Here is a 17,711-nt window from a genome sequence, read left to right on the forward strand (position 1 = left end):
CGCGAAAACTGCCTCCATCATTGGTGGCAATCGCATACACTACCACCTCCCACTACTGGCAGTAACCACATCTGCCAACCTTCTCCATGTGTCGCACTCTATTTCCACCTCCTCATGACCAACAATGATTCTTACATTGCCCCATTGGTTTTTCTACACATAAATCACATAGATTTTGTTTTGGTGGTCGTATATCAGAATAAGGTCAACTACTTTTGCACATCTCTTTTGCTATCAAGTTGGCTCCTCTTATTGTTGCAGCACTTGGAATCTTTGTGGAGTATTGATTCTTGCTACCTGGGTTTCTCTTTTGAGATTAATTTCAAGCGGTGAAATTTAATCTTTTTTTGCGCTATTTTATTTGTTTTTATTCAACTGTGATTTCACGTAGTAGTGTAGTGTCTTCTCCCCGATGATGGTTTGATCCCTTAGCCTTTTCTTCTCTGGATCTGCAACTTAGCCCAAGTCTGTGTGTGGCTCTTCTCCTTCTCCTTCGGCCTAGCATTGCTTATCTCTACTCTATGTAGGTCGTGGCTGTTGCTTCCCATCGTCATCACCGGCACATGTCTACTACTTCTCTTTTGATCATGGGTTACCATACTATCCTTACCGCTCGATGCGTGATTCAGATCCAGTCTGAGCATTCGATTTTCTCCCGCTCTGACTGCGGGGGTGTGATAGAGAATATCCATAGAATATTCTCATCTTAGGTTTAGGATATATTTTGTATAAGATTATCTTTGATATCTGTACATATCTTATAGTTACCTAATATGATTAGGTTGCTCATTGTAACCCTATAAATATTGATCAATGGAAATCACTCTAATGGAGGAGTTTTCCCGAAATCTAACATTTGGTACATGTTGGTTATTAATTGTTTTAGAGAATAAAACAACCAAAAAACAAAAAGCTTTTTTTCATAAAACTCCCCTCATATAATCTTTTTAGAAAAAAACTTTTTGGATCCAATAAAATCTTTACCAAACACCTCAAATTGCTTTTTAAAATGGCCAAACAACTCTTTTTGCACCAGAAATCTTCTAAACAAACACTCCCCCTAAATTTTTTCAGTAAACTGAGAATCTATTCTAACTTTTTAATTTTTTTTTAATTTTCATTTATAGAATATTATTCAAAAATCTATTGTAAATCCACTATCATTACTTCTTTAGTCCTTTACATTACCCAACCCATTTTACAATTTCACCAACAGGACCTTACACTTATAAAAGGAATGTTTATCCTATCTCACATTTCTTACCATAATATTATTATATAAACCATTAATTGAGATTTGAACACCTAACCACTTATAAAAAAGATGGTTATTGCAAATTATCAACCAACCATCTAAACCAAGTAATTAATTATCCACATGTATAAACATGATATATATAATTACAAATCACAAAATCTATTAAAAGAAAAGGATACCATATACAAATAAGGTATAATTAAAGTAACAAGCGGTGCAATGCTTCAACTACACACTAGTTTAATTTAATAAAAATCAACCAAAGTGAGTCATGTGACATTCAAAATTCAAAAGCACACTGTCATACTATCCTCGTTGCTTGCTCCAAAACAGAAAGTCCATCTCAATTGTATCACCAATTTTACAGAAAGTCCATCCCAATTGTATCACCAATTTTATTTAAATTCAGAACTATCTCCAACCAATTTATCACTAACACAACAACATTCAATTCAATTCAATTCCCATTACACTAAACAATCATGTCTTCAAACACCAACTCCTCTGAATCAGAGTGGAATTATTCTGAATCAGACATAGCCCATAAATTCCTCTTCTTCAACGTTCTCAAAGACGGTCGTATCCATGTCTTTACTCCCACTTCTAAGATTGTCCCTCCTTCTTTCGGCTCCACCTTCGGCGTCTCAATCAAAGACGTCGAAATCTCCCCTGATGTCTCGGTCCGAGTATTCATCCCTTCTTCTGCGCTCACCAGCGCGTGCACCACACAGAAACTACCCGTCGTGTTATTTATCCACGGAGGAGGCTTCTGCATGAGGTCCGCCTTCTCCGAGGATTACACCCGCTTTGGCTCCCACATCACCGCTGATGCCAACGTCATTGTGGTCTCAGTTGAGTACGGCCTTTTCCCTGCACGCCCTCTTCCTGCGTGTTACGACGATTCATGGGCCGCACTCGAGTGGGTGGCGTCTCACAGTAAGGGCACTGGACCTGAGCCTTGGCTCAACAAATACGGTGATCTTAGCCGTATATTTGTCAGTGGAAACTCAGCAGGTGGGACCATGTCGCACACATTATTAGCTAAGGTAGGGTCCATTGGACTACCTGAGGGTGCAAAGATTGAAGGGATGATATTGTTGCATCCTTATTTTGCTGAAGGTGATAAAATGTGGATGTTCATGTGTCCAACAAATGTAGGCCCTAAGGATCCTAGGATGAAGCCTGCTGTAGAGGATCTAGCTCGAATCGCGTGCGGCCGGGTGTTGGTTGTGCTGGCTGAGAAGGACTTTTTGTATGGTGTTGGGAAATTGTACGTGGATGAGTTGATCAACAGTGGGTGGAATGGGAAGGTAGAGGTTATGGAGAACAAAGAAAAAGAGCATTGCTTTAATATTAATGATCATACGGACCCTGAGGCTAGTGTTATTCGTCAACGAATTGTTTCTTTCATCCATAATCGGAGTTGATTAACAGCTACGGAACATTGTTTGTGTTACTCTTACTCCCTCTGCCTTTAAATAAAAGTGTCAAGTTCAGTTGTTATCAATTTAAGTTGTAATATTAAAGGGTGAAATCTTGTATTAGGCGGACTTAATAAATATAGTGAGTTGATTGTTAGCAATTTGGCATTGTTCGATTGTTGTTGTTGATCGTTTGTTTTTGTTGACTAATATTCCATATGCTATATATACGAAGTACACTTCGTGTGAAAGATGATAAGATTGATAGTGCGATTTGAGTCACTTTGAATTTATATGGCCCCTGATCCTGCATACACTAATGAAGAATGACCTAAGATATGTGGTTGTCAATTTGTCACATTAATTGGAAAGGTTATATAGATAAGGAGATTGCTTAATGACTGTACATTAATTATGACATTACATGTTGTGTATTCTTTTTCATCAGAGTTATATTTTTTGCACATTTCGTCAATTGCTATTTGCCTACAAGCCTAATAAGAAGTAGATATCTAAGTACTCATATATATAGGGCCGGGCCCAAGGCCTCTATGAGGGCCCAATTTTTTTAGAGCCCAATCCTTCAAAAAAAAAAAAAAAACAACTTCCTTATATCAGTCTCTAGTTGAGAGTGAGACATAGCTAAGTGGTTATAGGCTTATAGCACAGTTTAACACCTATTGGACACAGCATAAGAGCCTAGTCAGTTAGTTAGACAGAGCCAAATTTTGGTAAGAAAAACAAAACAGAGAATGTTACTGTGCATGGGCGTAGAGCTGAATACATAGCAGATCAACATGAGATTATGAGGCCAACATGACAAAACTCTAGGTTATGGCCTCATTTGTAAAGGGAACATCTCTAGTAAATTTTTAGAGGTTTCACTTTTCATAGACACGTCTAGCTAATTGATTTTATTTTAGAGGAGATTAAAAAGTTGTCGCGTTATAATATAAAAGTACAAAGTATCTGTTATCTTTCAAGTGATCAAAGGGAAAATAATCCTCTATGCCACTCAATTCTGAAAATTCCTAATGAGAAGTATAGGTTGAACAAAAAATAGCATTGAAGGAATCATTTACATACAAGAGTGAAACCTAGAGATTATTTGACGTTTTGAAAAACTTGATATTAATTACTTTACATGGTGGAATGAACGACTTATTCCGTATATGATATAAATCCATCAAAAAAATGAATTCCAATTTATTTGAACATCCAAATTTCACTCTTATCTTTTAAAGGATTGTGAGAGATTTAAACAAACATATCCAAGCATAATATATATGAGGAGATCTTGGTAACATACCTGTAAAGGATCCTCTAAATCCCAAAGATAATACTCAAAATCAAATCAAAGATTTTGACGACTGAGATTTCATTAAAAAAAAATCCATTTATATCATAATTTCATACACATTTTATATATCATGTAACATCATAGTTGTGTTGTTTATCAATTATTTTATTGCACTATTTCTATTAATTTATTGATTGAAGTTAATTTTCTTGATTAGTACACTCCGTAGGATATTTAATTATAAAATTTGATGGCTAGGATTTGGAAGATTGTAATCTTTATGATGCATGGATTACACGTTAGCTTTGTAGTCGTTCTCATTATGAAACGATATTATTGCTGGCGTTTGCCCTTGGATTCCTGTTAGAGTGCTGGGCATGCAATGGTTATCAATTATTGATGTACGTGTACTTGCGGATTGGAATAATTTAATTTGAGGTTTGAAGTTAACAATCGGAAAATGTTACACATAACCCTTCGGATTGGAATTTGACCGCATCATTTGGTTTGATTACTGCACACCCTTCAGATTAGAAAATTTTATAATCAAGTTGGGTCATTTTCAAGTCAGGCCATTCTCAGATTCAAATCGGGTTATGTTCAAGTCAATAATTTGCAGGTTACAATCAGATCGGCTCATTTTCAAGTCATATCATATTCGGGTTCAACTAATTATAAATAGATAATTATCATTTTCATCAAACTAATTATTTCCTTTGACTATAATATATATATGGCAATATACTAGGGAACTATAGTCTATATAATTTAGTAAGATAATTATCTCCTTTGATCATATACTATATTTAACTCTTAAATTTGAGGATGATGCTCCTTTCTTTTGCTAGCCTGGACCGACTTGATCTCCCAAGAAAAAATGCTTTGATCAACAATAATAAGGTGATCTAAATATCATTTAAGATGATTTGAAATCGGGTCAGGAACAATTTGGGTTGAATTTAGGTCGGGTTAATAGCAAGTCGTGTTTATTTCGAGTCGGGTTAGTAACAAATCGAGTTGAATTTTTAGGTTGGGTAAGTAATAGGTATGGTAAAATTCGGGTCAAGTCAATAACAAGTCGGGTTGAATCTGGATCAGGTCAATAACAAGTCGGGTTCGTAACAGATCGGGTTAAATTTGGGTCGGGTTAGGAACGAGTCGCGTTGAATTCAGGTCAAGTTAGTAACAAGTCGGGTTAAATTTAGGTTTTGACGGATTAAAACGGCTTTGGGTCAATTTAGGTTCGAATCAAGTTCGGTGCAAGTTAATTAAATTGGCCGTTGTAAACCGGTAAACCGTTGCAAGTTGTAAATCGGTAAATTGTTCATTTAAAGGCAAATTGAATGGTTCCACACACCCAATTGGACTCCCGGAGGGTATTAGGGACCATGGTAAACATTTCGGCAATTTTGATATCCGGGCGAAAAAAAGTTAAAAAATTCCAAAATTGAAGGCTAATATCCACGCTTTTTAAGAAATTTTGGAGGTTTCGGGACCCGGTGTCGAATAGTCTTGAAATTCTATGGGATACATCTCGGGGTCATATAATGCCGTTTGCAACCATATATGATCACTATTTTTTGTCATAAATGTTCAAGGTAGGCTTGAATTAATGAAATCGGTCGATGCAAGTTGTAAACTGGTAATAAAATTGGTCGTTTAAAAGCAAATTGGATGGTTTCATCCACCCAATGGGAATCCCGGACGGTATTAGGGACCATGGTAAATATTTCGACAATTTTTATTTTCGGGCGAAAAAAATTCAAAATTAAAGGCTAATATCCACGTTTTTTGAGAAATTTTGGAGGTTTCGGGGCTCGGTGTAGAAAAGTATTTATATTTTAGGAGATACATCTCGGAGTCATATAATTCCGTTTTGAACTACATATGATCATTATATGTTGTCATAATGTTCGTAGTAGGCTTGAGTTAATAAAATCCGTGTAAGTTGTAAACCGGTAATTAAATTGGCCGTTTAAAGGCAAATTGGATGGTTCCACCAACCTAATTGGACTCCCGGAGGATATTAGGGACTATGGTAAACATTTAAGCAATTTTTATTTCCGGACGAAAATAAGTCAAAAATTTCCAAAATTGAAGACTAATATCCACGTTTTTTGAGAAATTTTGCAGGTTTCAGGGACCAGTGTAGAAAAGTCTTGAAATTTAAGGGGATACATCTCGAGGTCTTATATTGCTGTTTGGAACCATATATGATCATTATTTGTTGTCATAAATGCTCGTGGTAGGTTTGAGTTTATGAAATCGGTGCAAGTTGTAAACATGTAAATTGGTCGTTTAAAGGCAAATTGGATGGTTCCACCCACCCAATGGGACTCCCGGACGGTATTAGGGATCATGGTAAACATTTTGGCATTTTATATTTTCGGGCGAAAAAAATTCAAAATTTTCAAAATTGAAGGCTAATATCCACGTTTTTTGAGAAATTTTGGAGGATCCTGGGCCCGGTGTCGAAAAGTCTTGAAATTCTAAGGGATACATCTCGGGGTCATTTGATTCCATTTGGAACCATATATGATCATTATTTGTCGTCATAAATGTTCGTGTTAGACTTGAATTAATGAAATCGATTCAAGTTATAAACCGGTAAATAGGTCGTTTAAAGGCAAATTGGATGGTTTCACCCACCCAATTGGAATCCCAAAGGGTATTAGGGACCATAGTAAATATTTCGCAAATTATTATTTCCGGGCGAAAAAAAAGTCTAAAAATTCAAAAACTAAAGGCTTAATATCCACGCTTTTTGAGAAATTTTAGAGTATTGGGTCTGGTATCGAAAAGCTTACTTTGAGATTCTAGGGAATACATCTTGGGGTAATATAATGTCATTTAATTTGGAACCATATATGATCACTATTTGTTGTCATAAATGTTCGTTGTAGGCTTGAGTTAATGAAATCGGTGCAGGTAATTGTAAACCGCTAAATTGGCCGTTTAAAGGCAAATTGGACAGTTCCACGCACCCAATTGGACTACCGGAGGGTATTAGGGACCATGGTAAACATTTCGGCAATTTTTATTTTCTGACAAAAAATGTAAAAAATTTCCAAAATTGAAGGCTAATGTTCACGCTTTTTGAGAAATTTTGGATGTTTCGGCGCCTAATGTAGCAAAGTCTTGAGAATTTATGGAATTCATCTAGGGGTCATATAATGCCGTTTGGAATCATATATGATCATTATATGTTGTCATAGATGTTAGTGGTAGGCTTGAGTTAATTAAATCGATGCAAGTTGTAAACCGGTAAATTGGCCGTTTAAAGGCAAATTGGATGGTTCCACCGTACCCAACCAATTGGACTCCTGGAGGGTATTAGGGACCATGGTAAACATTTTGGCAATTTTTATTTCCGGGTGAAAAAAGTTAAAAAAATTCCAAAATTAAAGGCTAATATCCACGCTTTTTGAGAAACTTTGGAGGTTTCGGCCTTCAATAAGTGGATTGATAGGAGAAGTTCATTGTCGTGATGTGTAAGGGCCTGTTCTCATTGACTAAACTCAGCTGAAATGAACTGAACTAAATATTTTATAAGAGAAGGAAATTAGGAGCCGAACTGAGCTGAGCTGAACTGAACTTAATTTCAACGTAAGAGAACAGACCCTAATAACTTTTAATTTGATGTATTGCAACTTTTAGTTTTTCATGTAATTAATTTAATTGAGCTAATATATGTAATTAGGATTCGTAAAAAGGACGGACAAGCATTACAACTAGACATGATTAAGCTCTAAAGCTCCATATATGTATGAATGTGATTATATTATTTATTTATTTTTTAATATATTTTCATTTATTTTTTTGATAGTTCATCTTGATATATCAATTAAATGATTGTAAATAACTAAATAAACAGACAAATTAATTACATACCGAGTACATGTATAATTGTGTATGTTATTTAATTAAGGTAACGTGCACATGTTACCTAATATATAATTGCTCAATAATCAATATAAATACATGTTCACCCTTCCTTACACTTCTCATCACCTCCTTGCAAAGCTCAAAAATAATACACAAGCTTAGCAATGGATTCCAGCAACAACAATTACTGTGATAAGGTGGCCTTCGAGTCTGTCCTCTTCAATGTCTTCAAAGATGGCCGCTTCGTACTAAGATTTCCCGACGCCACGGGACAAAAAGTCCCTCCCTTAGACGACCTTGCCACCGGCGTCAAAATAAAAGACGTACAAATTTCTCGGGAAGTCTCAGCTCGGATCTTCTTACCACGAGTCGAGTGCACAACTACGACCATTAATATGTGTAACAAACTCCCAATTCTACTCTATATACATGGAGGTGGATTTTGCATGGAGTCCGCCTTCTCCAAGGTATACACACGCTACGTTAGTAATCTTTCATTTGAAGCTGACATCATTGTTGTCTCAGTTGAGTACAACCTTTTCCCTACACGTGATCTCCCTGCATGTTACGAAGATTCATGGGCCGCCCTCCAGTGGGTGGCGGCCCATGAAAAGGGGTGTGGGCCTGATCCTTGGATCAACCACCACGCCGATCTTCAACGGGTATTTGTAGGTGGAGATTCCGCTGGAGGAAATATTAGTCACACGGTCCTAGCTCGTGTGGGGCCCACGAGGAAACTTGGAGAAAGTGTAAGGGTAGAGGGGATGATTTTAGGTCATCCTTATTTTGGGATAGGAGGGAGGGACGAGGAGATGTGGTTGTATATGTGTCCTACAAACGAAGGGCCTAATGACCGTAGATTGAAGCCTACCCTAGAGGATTTGGGTAGGCTCGGGTGTGGGAGGGTGTTGGTGTTGGTGGCGGAGAATGACCCTATGAATGTTGCCGGGAAAAGGTATGTGGAGAATTTGATTAAAAGTGGATGGAAAGGAATGGTGGAGATTGTGGTGAACAAAAATAAGAATCATTGTTTTCATTTATACAAACTTGATGATCCTGAGGCTATTGCTAATATGCGACGGATAACTTCCTTCATTCATCATCGTCATAATCATCGTAATAATGATGTTAAGGGTATTAAGCAACTAAATTCTCACCTCCATTCTTGCCTCTAATCTTCATTCATTTCATTCACATCTAATTCGGTCCTATATATTGTGAGTGTGTGTATAAGCTGCCCCTCTTTCTCCGACATTCCTTCCTCTCTTAATGATGTCAGCATATACCTACCTTTCTTAAAGTGATCAATGTTTTGTTCGTTAACTAGAAAATAATTTGGAAGGAATGAGCCAGAAAATAATACTTCCTCCACTTTTTATTAATTGTTACAATTTCCTAGTTTAGAAGGAAGGAAAAATAATAACTTGACAACCTTTTAATCCTTTGCCTTTGTTTAATTTCCTTAACGTCAACCTTACTAAACAACTCCATCCATCAAATCCATCATTGGAAAATATGTATTAATCACTTTCTTTTCTCTTACATTAGCCAACGTTTTTTTATTACTAATATTTTTATGTTATCTTTGTCTATATTTTGGTGGACTTGAAAAAATTAGTCTGATTTTTGATGAAATTATTATTTGTTGTTTGGTGAAAGTTCTTCTCTTTTCATATGAGAGTTTCTTGGGTTACAACTTACAAGTTGGAAGTTATAGAATATCATTATATCAATTCGATTTCATATACCAATTGTATGGATGTCTACATGTACGTTGCTATGCAAATTTGTTATGTAAATTTGTATATAATAAATACATGATACTTTGTAATTGTCTACATTTACAACATAGATAAATTCATCAAGAATCTTGCATTTGTATCTCTTAGATGAGGAATAAATAAGTGGACTAATTCTGGTCTCTTTTGATTCATAAGGTGATGAAGAAATCTGGACTCTCGTCTGGTTCTCCTTGAAGGCATCTCTCTTTCAACTAAGGCCCATATATTGTTTCCTTGTTGGGCCAAAATTCCCTTATTGACCCAATCAGCATACTGTTTCTCTAATTCCTATGCTTTATTGCTTTCCAATTTTATGACAAGACCATTATATCTTCACCTAAGTAGATTATACATTATATTCATACCACAAGATTGCTCACAGTTGGTGCAATCAGTTAATAACCATTTATTCAATGTACAATATCTCTTAAAAATGTAGCTTGGAGTACAAACAATTTGCAAGAAACTAGCGAGAAATAGAGGCGTTAAAAACCTACTCGTCTGACTCGACTTGAAAATTATTCCAAAATAGGTAAAAAAAAAAAGAGGTGTCAAGAGCCAAAGACCCCAGAGTGGTGGGCGAGACAACGCTGATAAACGTACTCTTTTTATTATAAATTCCAAAACAAATAAAAACTAAGGATGAAACTTTTTATATTAGTTATATGATACTCTCTCCGTTTTTATATATACTTTGCTCCATTTCTCCATTGTGTGGAGTTTTAGGAGAAATTGGATAAAGTATTAAAATATAAAGGTAGTGGGATAGGTAAAAGAATAAAAAATTGTAAAAACCAAAAGTAGTTAAGAAATTTGGAGGAAAGAGAATATGAAATTAATAAAATATATTTGTGATGGCTTCACTAGTTGAGATAAATGAATTAAATATTGTAAAAGCTTTCCAAAGAAGGAAATGGAGCAAATTTTTAAATACGGTCCGAAATGAAAAGCACAAGTATTTTAATAGAGGAAGTTATAGATTATTCACTGTGTTTACATCGCTTTTTAGTTAAAAAGAAATACTAGTATAACTTGATTTTCACTTATATATATAAACTTATTCTATCTCACATAAACTTACTAGTGCTTATTTAAAACTTAGTTTAAAAAATTTGTATTTGGATAAGCTTTACCAAAACTTAGGGGCTGTTCTCATACGTTTATTTTCAGTTCAATTCAATTCAGCTCCTAATTTTCTTCTCTTATAAAATATTCAGTTCAGTTCAGTAATTGAGTTCAGTCAATGAGAACAGATCCTTACTTTAAATGAACTTATCTTATGCAAACAAGATGATAACTTTTGTGTGTTTGTATTTGTATGCTTTTATATAAATAATAAATCCATATAAATAGTTTATTAGAAAAAAAAAATTAAAAAATTCTTCATCTATATCCAAAAATAGGATTACTATTAACAAACATAAATCTAATCACATGAACTATTACCCCAATATGTCAAAGGTGGACAAAATCATAATTCCAACCAATCTATTTTAGAAATTCGTGTGATTGGAATTATGTTTGTTAGTAGCAAGTGTACTTTTGGAATGTAGCATAAGATGTTTATTATACGCATATACTTGTATAAAATGGTTGTTTAAGCATGCAAAAGTTATCATTTAAGATTTTGAAGGAAAGGATGTACAAAGTGATTAATTTTATCTGTTTTGGAGTAATATACAAGTATTTGGTTTGGCATTAGTTTAGTTCTAGCTCTTCTTAGTTGACCGTTGACACCCATGCTATAAATATGCAGTTTATCGATATTGTAGATTAATTTGTAGTTTGCAACATATTTGGAGATCGAGGCTGTACTTGTTCCAAAGTTTACTGTGAGAAACTCTTTCCCCTAATCTTTCTTTACTTCAATTTTATTTATTCTTTATTATGTAAAATAAATTTGAATAACAATGTTCATGTAAGTTTAAATTTTATTTGATTTATTTCAGGTTAATTAAATGTGTGTTCTAGAACTATATACTTCTTTACTACCTCCGTTTAACTTTTAGTTGCAAGTTTGAAATATTTTATAGTACCTTACAAATAATAGCCCAAAGTTGCAACTAAAAGTTAACGGAGGTAATATCTATATTATGCTTCAGTAAATTATCCTTTTGTTGTTGGGCAGTAGAGTCTGGAAAAAAAGACATGGCTGCAACCCATGGAGTCCCGGCTGCAGCAATGGTTGGTGATGAGAAAAAGCAGGCTACTTTCGAGGAGCTGATAGCGGCTGGAAGGGAGATAGCAGCTTTGGAACCAAAGGTTGATGCACATAATGAAGTTGTTACTCGCGGTTTCATTGTAAATCATCATAGGAAGTTTGCCCCTTTGAAGTTATATGATCAACATAACTGGTCTGGAAAGCCGGTTCCGAGCTACCCCGAGGTTGTTGTATATCAGCATCTAGATCCACCGATTCCATTCAAGCACCAAGGGCCTCTTCCACAAGGGTCCAGGGGAGGGGTGGTCTATGTTGATGGTGTCGACTCCACTGCTCGAAAATGGCTCGTAGCTTTTGACCTTTTAAAACAGAAGGTAGTATATATATACCATATGCACTAGTTTTAATCTTGCTCAACACTTTAAATTATAGTAAGACATTTCCTTAGTAAAAAATTAATCAATTGATTAACAATCGTATTAACTTATCATAATTCATCAAAAACTTTGATTGTTTGAAATGAGTCAAAATATTACCAGGTTGTTACTTATTGCAGTTAGACCCCGAGTAATGCACGATTATATATTATTCCACCATAATTTATATATGTTTCTCTGCTCTTTATGAATTACTTTGATAATATGATCTCAAAATAGACGCTCCTAAAATGAAAAATCAAAATTGTCTTCAGGTCTACGTAGAAGCTGGGCCAATAGGACCCGTTGATTGGAATGTAGTCGAAGTCAAACTTCAAGCATCTGGAGATCATAAATTTTACGAGGACCCAGTTTTTGGGGGCAAAGCTGAAGCAAGAAACGATGGTGACATTGTATTTGCAGTGTTCTCTAATTAGGATTTGATATGATTACCATGTTAAAAAGTTGTTGTATGGACTAGCTCAAGCCTAAGGTCACGCTGTAATTAGGCATTTTATAATAAGCTACTAGTAATTCATAATAAAGTCTTCTTAATTGTGATGCATATTTGTGTTATAAATAAAATTGTACTGTAATAATGTTACGTTTCCTTGTCATTTTATGAATGTTTTTTTTAGGGGATTTAATATAATGAATGTTATTATCCTTAAATAATTGGCTTTGGGTATTAATTAAATTCAATATCTCACGCCACCAACCCATTTTACTTGTAACACTAACATTTTTACGCTTTACAATGTATATTTTATTAATATCTTCAATGGAACAAGACAATTTAGGATAATTAGCAAATCTTGCAAGAAGTTAGTGGACTTCCTTTGAATCGTTGCATGCTTCAAGTTGGCATAATATTATTCGAGTCTGTTAGTGTATAGACTAATAATGATTTTGTATTAAAAGGTAAAAATGTAACAATTATGAGTTCGTTATACTATGAATTTATTCACTAAAAACTAAAATATTTTCAATAACTTGTTATGATTTAAAAAAGTAACTTAAATTCAATAATTTGTTATGAGTTAAAAAGGCAACTTAGAATGTTCAAAAATTAATTGGTATTTAAATTTCAAAAGCGAGTAGACTTGTTTAACAACTTATACTCTGAAATTAGTATAGTGCACCCGGGTGCACCATGCGCATGGTGCACCCGGAAAGAACATTAGGATTATTTTAAAGAACATGAGAAAAAAAAAGAACATACGAGTGTTTGAAAAAGAACATGCTAGTATTTGAAAAAGAACATGCATAACAGTGTTCAACACAAGAACATGTTTGTGTTTGACAAAGAACATGGCCTCCGAAAAGAACATTAGGCATATTTTAAAGAACATGGAATAAAAAGAACATGTTAGTGTTTGAAAAAAACAAACCAGTGTTTGAAAAAGAACATGCTAGTATTTGAAAAAGAACATGCATAATAGTGTTCAACAAAAGAACATGTTTGTGTTTGACAAAGAACATGACCTCCAAAAAGAACATTAGGCATATTTTAAAGAACATGGAATAAAAAGAACATGTTAGTGTTTGAAAAAGAACAAGCTAGTGTTTGAAAAATTAACCTTGCTTGGTTATCTTCCAGTTGGCTTCAATTCATTACTATTCTTCTTTCTCCACTAATTGTTCTTTTTTGAACAACTTGTAATTTATAGCTTTAATTTATTTTTATTTATTTTTTTTAAAAAACCCCAAATTCACAAAATTAAACACTTTGACTTTAAAATTATTGACGAAAACCAATTTGCATGGACAAAATTTATACTTACATTTTACTTGAATCCACCATTTGTTTAAGTTTGAAGGTTGAATTGTTGAAATAAGTTCATTTTTTTTTCTTGGGTTTCACTTTGAAGATGAACAATTTTGCTATTTTGAAATTTTTTTGAAAAATAGAAAAAGATAGAGAGAAAAGTTATGGAGAGAGAAAATGAGTACTTTGGAAATGATTTTTACCCAAATTCATTGAAATTCTTAAATGAAAACGGTGGTGTAAAGGAGAGTAAAAATTGGCAGCAAGAAAGAGAGTGATAGGAAGGGAAAGAGGAGTGAGAAATTGTAGGAGAAGAGAGTGATGGATTTGCAATTACAAGAAAATAAAAACATGTTCATTTTTTACCCATGTTCTTTTAAATATACTAAATGTTCTTTTGGGTGCACCATGCGCATGGTGCACCCGGGTGCACCATGCGCATGGTGCACCCGGGTGCACCAACCACAAATTACTTATACTCTATAGTCTATATGAATTGTCTAAGAACTTAAATTCAATTAACCTTTAATTCAAACATTTACAAATTGTTAATTTATGAATTTCTGAATATGTAATATTGTATCATATAAAATTGCCCTGTGTGCTTGTGCCCCATAATGGGCCATGGACTATCTTTATATCTAGAATGAATTCGCCATTATCGGCTTATTGCGTGCTTTTGACCAAAACGAATTTTCAGCATTTTTATCTTCTCTTTTTAACACGTTTTATTCTCAAATTTCTAATTTTTTAAGAGATTTCCTTAAACTACTTAGGCCCCGTTCTTTAGAGCTGCTCTGCTCTGCTTTGCTCTGCTGAAATTTGCTCTGCTCTGCTCTGCTTTGCTCTGCTTCAATCTGCTCTGCTCTGCCCTGCTCTGCTCTGCTCTGCTTAAAATTAATACTTAATATTGAATTATTATAATAATAATGTATATTTAATAAAAATAATAATAAATAATTAATACTTAATGATAATAATAATTAATATTTAATAATAATAAATAAATAAATAAATAATATTTATTAATAATAATTAATATTTATTAATAATAATACTTCCTCCGTTTTCTTTTACTTGCAACACAGTCTTGTGGCACGTGTTTTGAGCTCTGGTTTATGTAATGTAAATGGACAAATTTTCGTGTAAAAATTATATTGATAAAATCGCTCGTTTACCCTGACTAATCATCTCCTAAAACTGCGTGCTTAAAAGGTGTGTTGCAAGTAAAAGAAAACGGAGGAAGTATATAATTGATATTTAATAATAATAATAATATAATTAATATTTAATAATATAATTAATATTTAATAATAATATTAATTAATATTTAATAATAATATAATTAATATTTAATAATAATATAATTAATAACAATAATATAATTAATATTTAATAATATTAAAATTAATAATAATAATAATATTTAATATTTAATAACAATAATAAAACATTACAATTATTATTATAGTATTAGTAGTAGTAGTAGTAATAATAATAATAATAATAATAATAGTAATAATAACAATATTAGTAATAATAATAATAATAATGATAATAATAAAAAAAAATGAAAAAATTAATAATAATAATAATAATAATAATAATGAAATCTGCTCTGCTCTGCTCTGCTCGGCTCTGCTTTGCTCTGCTTCAATCTGCTCTGCTTTGCTCTGCTCTGCTGAAATCTGCTCTGCTCTGCTTTGCTCTGCTCTACTGAAATCTGCTCTGCTCTGCCCAGAAGCTCAAAAGAACAGGGCCTTAACGTCATCTGTCTAAAATTATATGGAGTATTAATTTCATTTCTTTTCAGTAATAGAAATTAAATCATTTTACTGAACTTAAATTACTTTTATTATATTGATTAAATTAAACTTATTTTTGTTGAACTTATCTATTTTTATTGAACATAAATTATTTTTAATGAATATTATTGAAATAAGATGAAGAAAACCATATTGAGTTCATCAATTTGAATTTTGATCTATTCATCTACTCCGTATCTTATAAAAGACAATTATTACTCCGTATTTTTTAAAGTTTTTCTAGAGTAGTTAATTATAATGTCCATAATATCAATTTTTAATTTTTAAATATTTTTTCTATTGAGTAATAAACAATTGTTGATCCCCTTCTACAAATATGCAGTTGATCTATATCCTTTATGATTTGTAACTTGCAACATAATTTATACATTGTTGTACGTTCACTGTGTGTGTGAGTAACTCTTCCCCTCCATCCTGATCTTTCTTTCGATCCTTTTCCTTTTTAATTTTTTTATTTTAATTATTAAGAATGGTATGTAGTTTATATACATTTTCTATCTTTAATCACCATATTATTATCAGACAATCACAACTAAACTAAATTGGAAAGCCATTATAATGCACGTTTTAATTTTGTTGGATTTATGTTATACTACGTACATTTGTGTGTTATCATGCATCTAATTCGATTGTTGGGCAGGATAAGAAAAAGATATGGCCGCAACCCAGGAAGTCGTCCCAGCAGCAGTGCTTAGTGATGATAATAATGCTATTTTCGAGGAGATGATGGCGGTGGCAAGGGAGAAAGCAGCATTGGAGCCAAGGACTGATGATCAGGAGGAAGTTGTTACTCGCGGTTTAATTGTAAACCGTCAAAAGAACAATTTAACTATGCATTTATATGATCAACATAATTGGTATGGAAATCCGGTGCCGAGCTTCCCCTTGTCTATTATAATTCAGATGCATCCCGTTGAATTCAAGCACAAAGGGCCTCTTCCACAAGGGTCTAAGGGAGGAGTGGTTTATGCTGACCAAAAAAGTTTTCCACCGCGAAAATGGCTTTTGGCTTTTGACCTTTTGAAAAAGAAGGTAACATTATTATAACACTTTTAAGGACGGTATTTCAACCTGTAATAAAACATACCTAACTTTATACAAAAGACTCAACCCAACTCTTATGACTCAAACTAAAATTTAAAATTGTTTACAGGTTTACGTAGAAGCTGGGCCAATTGGACCAACCGATTGGAATGTAGTCGAAGTCAAACTTGATGCGTCCGAAGATCGTAGTACTTATGAGGACTCAATTTTCGGAGGCAAAGCTAGTGGATCAAACGACGGCAAGAATGTCTTTGCAATGTTCTACAATTAACTTGCTTATAAAAAGTTGTTGCATGGGATCGGAGGAGCTCAAGCTTAAAGTCAAGCTGCAATTAGGCAGTTTATAATAAAACTACTTAAATTACTAGTAATTCGTAATAAAGTCCTCTTGTTATGCAATACAAATATAATTGTGCCATGAATATGAAATGTAATGTTACTGTTTGTTTGTCCTAATATAATATTGTGAGTCAAATAATAAAAATTATCATTAATCTATAAGAAATAGTATTGCAATTTTGGATTATCTTGGCTTAGTTTTAATTAAACTACATTCATACCATGGCATAACACGATTTTATATATACCATATAGGTAGAGTTACATGCATGGTATATATTGATTTTGCCAAAAATTTCATCCTATATATGGTATAAATTAGGGCATGTTCACATGTACTGAACAGAGTTGAGCTGAACTGATTGGAGCTGAGCTGAACTGAAATGAATATCTTATGAGAGAAAGAAATTAGGAGCCGAACTGAACTGAACTGAACTGAAATGAATATCTTATGAGAGAAAGAAATTAGGAGCCAAACTGAACTGGATTGAACTGATTGGAGCTGAATTGAA

At 33.5% G+C, this 17,711-nt stretch overlaps 3 protein-coding genes across 3 annotated transcripts; all 3 read left to right on the top strand.

Annotated features, from left to right (window-relative positions):
• Positions 1-1,466: 1,466 nt before the first annotated feature.
• Positions 1,467-2,949, top strand: LOC145564569 (putative carboxylesterase 1). The gene has a single exon (XM_081624845.1). The coding sequence runs from the start codon at positions 1,741-1,743 to the stop codon at positions 2,683-2,685; it is 945 nt and encodes a 314-aa protein (XP_081480971.1). The 5' UTR covers positions 1,467-1,740; the 3' UTR covers positions 2,686-2,949.
• Positions 2,950-8,028: 5,079 nt separating this feature from the next.
• Positions 8,029-9,039, top strand: LOC145565685 (putative carboxylesterase 1). The gene has a single exon (XM_081625607.1). It carries the CDS (start codon positions 8,029-8,031, stop codon positions 9,037-9,039), a length of 1,011 nt encoding a protein of 336 aa, XP_081481733.1.
• A 7,430-nt stretch (positions 9,040-16,469) lies between these two features.
• LOC145564570 (uncharacterized) lies at positions 16,470-17,359 on the top strand. The gene is made up of 2 exons (XM_081624846.1): positions 16,470-16,848; positions 16,970-17,359. The coding sequence occupies exons 1-2, from the start codon at positions 16,471-16,473 to the stop codon at positions 17,129-17,131; spliced, it is 540 nt and encodes a 179-aa protein (XP_081480972.1). The 5' UTR covers position 16,470; the 3' UTR covers positions 17,132-17,359.
• Positions 17,360-17,711: the final 352 nt, after the last annotated feature.

This window comes from Chenopodium album, chromosome 10 (assembly GCF_948465745.1).
Source record: "Chenopodium album chromosome 10, dcCheAlbu1.1, whole genome shotgun sequence".
NCBI classification, from domain to species: domain Eukaryota; kingdom Viridiplantae; phylum Streptophyta; class Magnoliopsida; order Caryophyllales; family Amaranthaceae; genus Chenopodium; species Chenopodium album.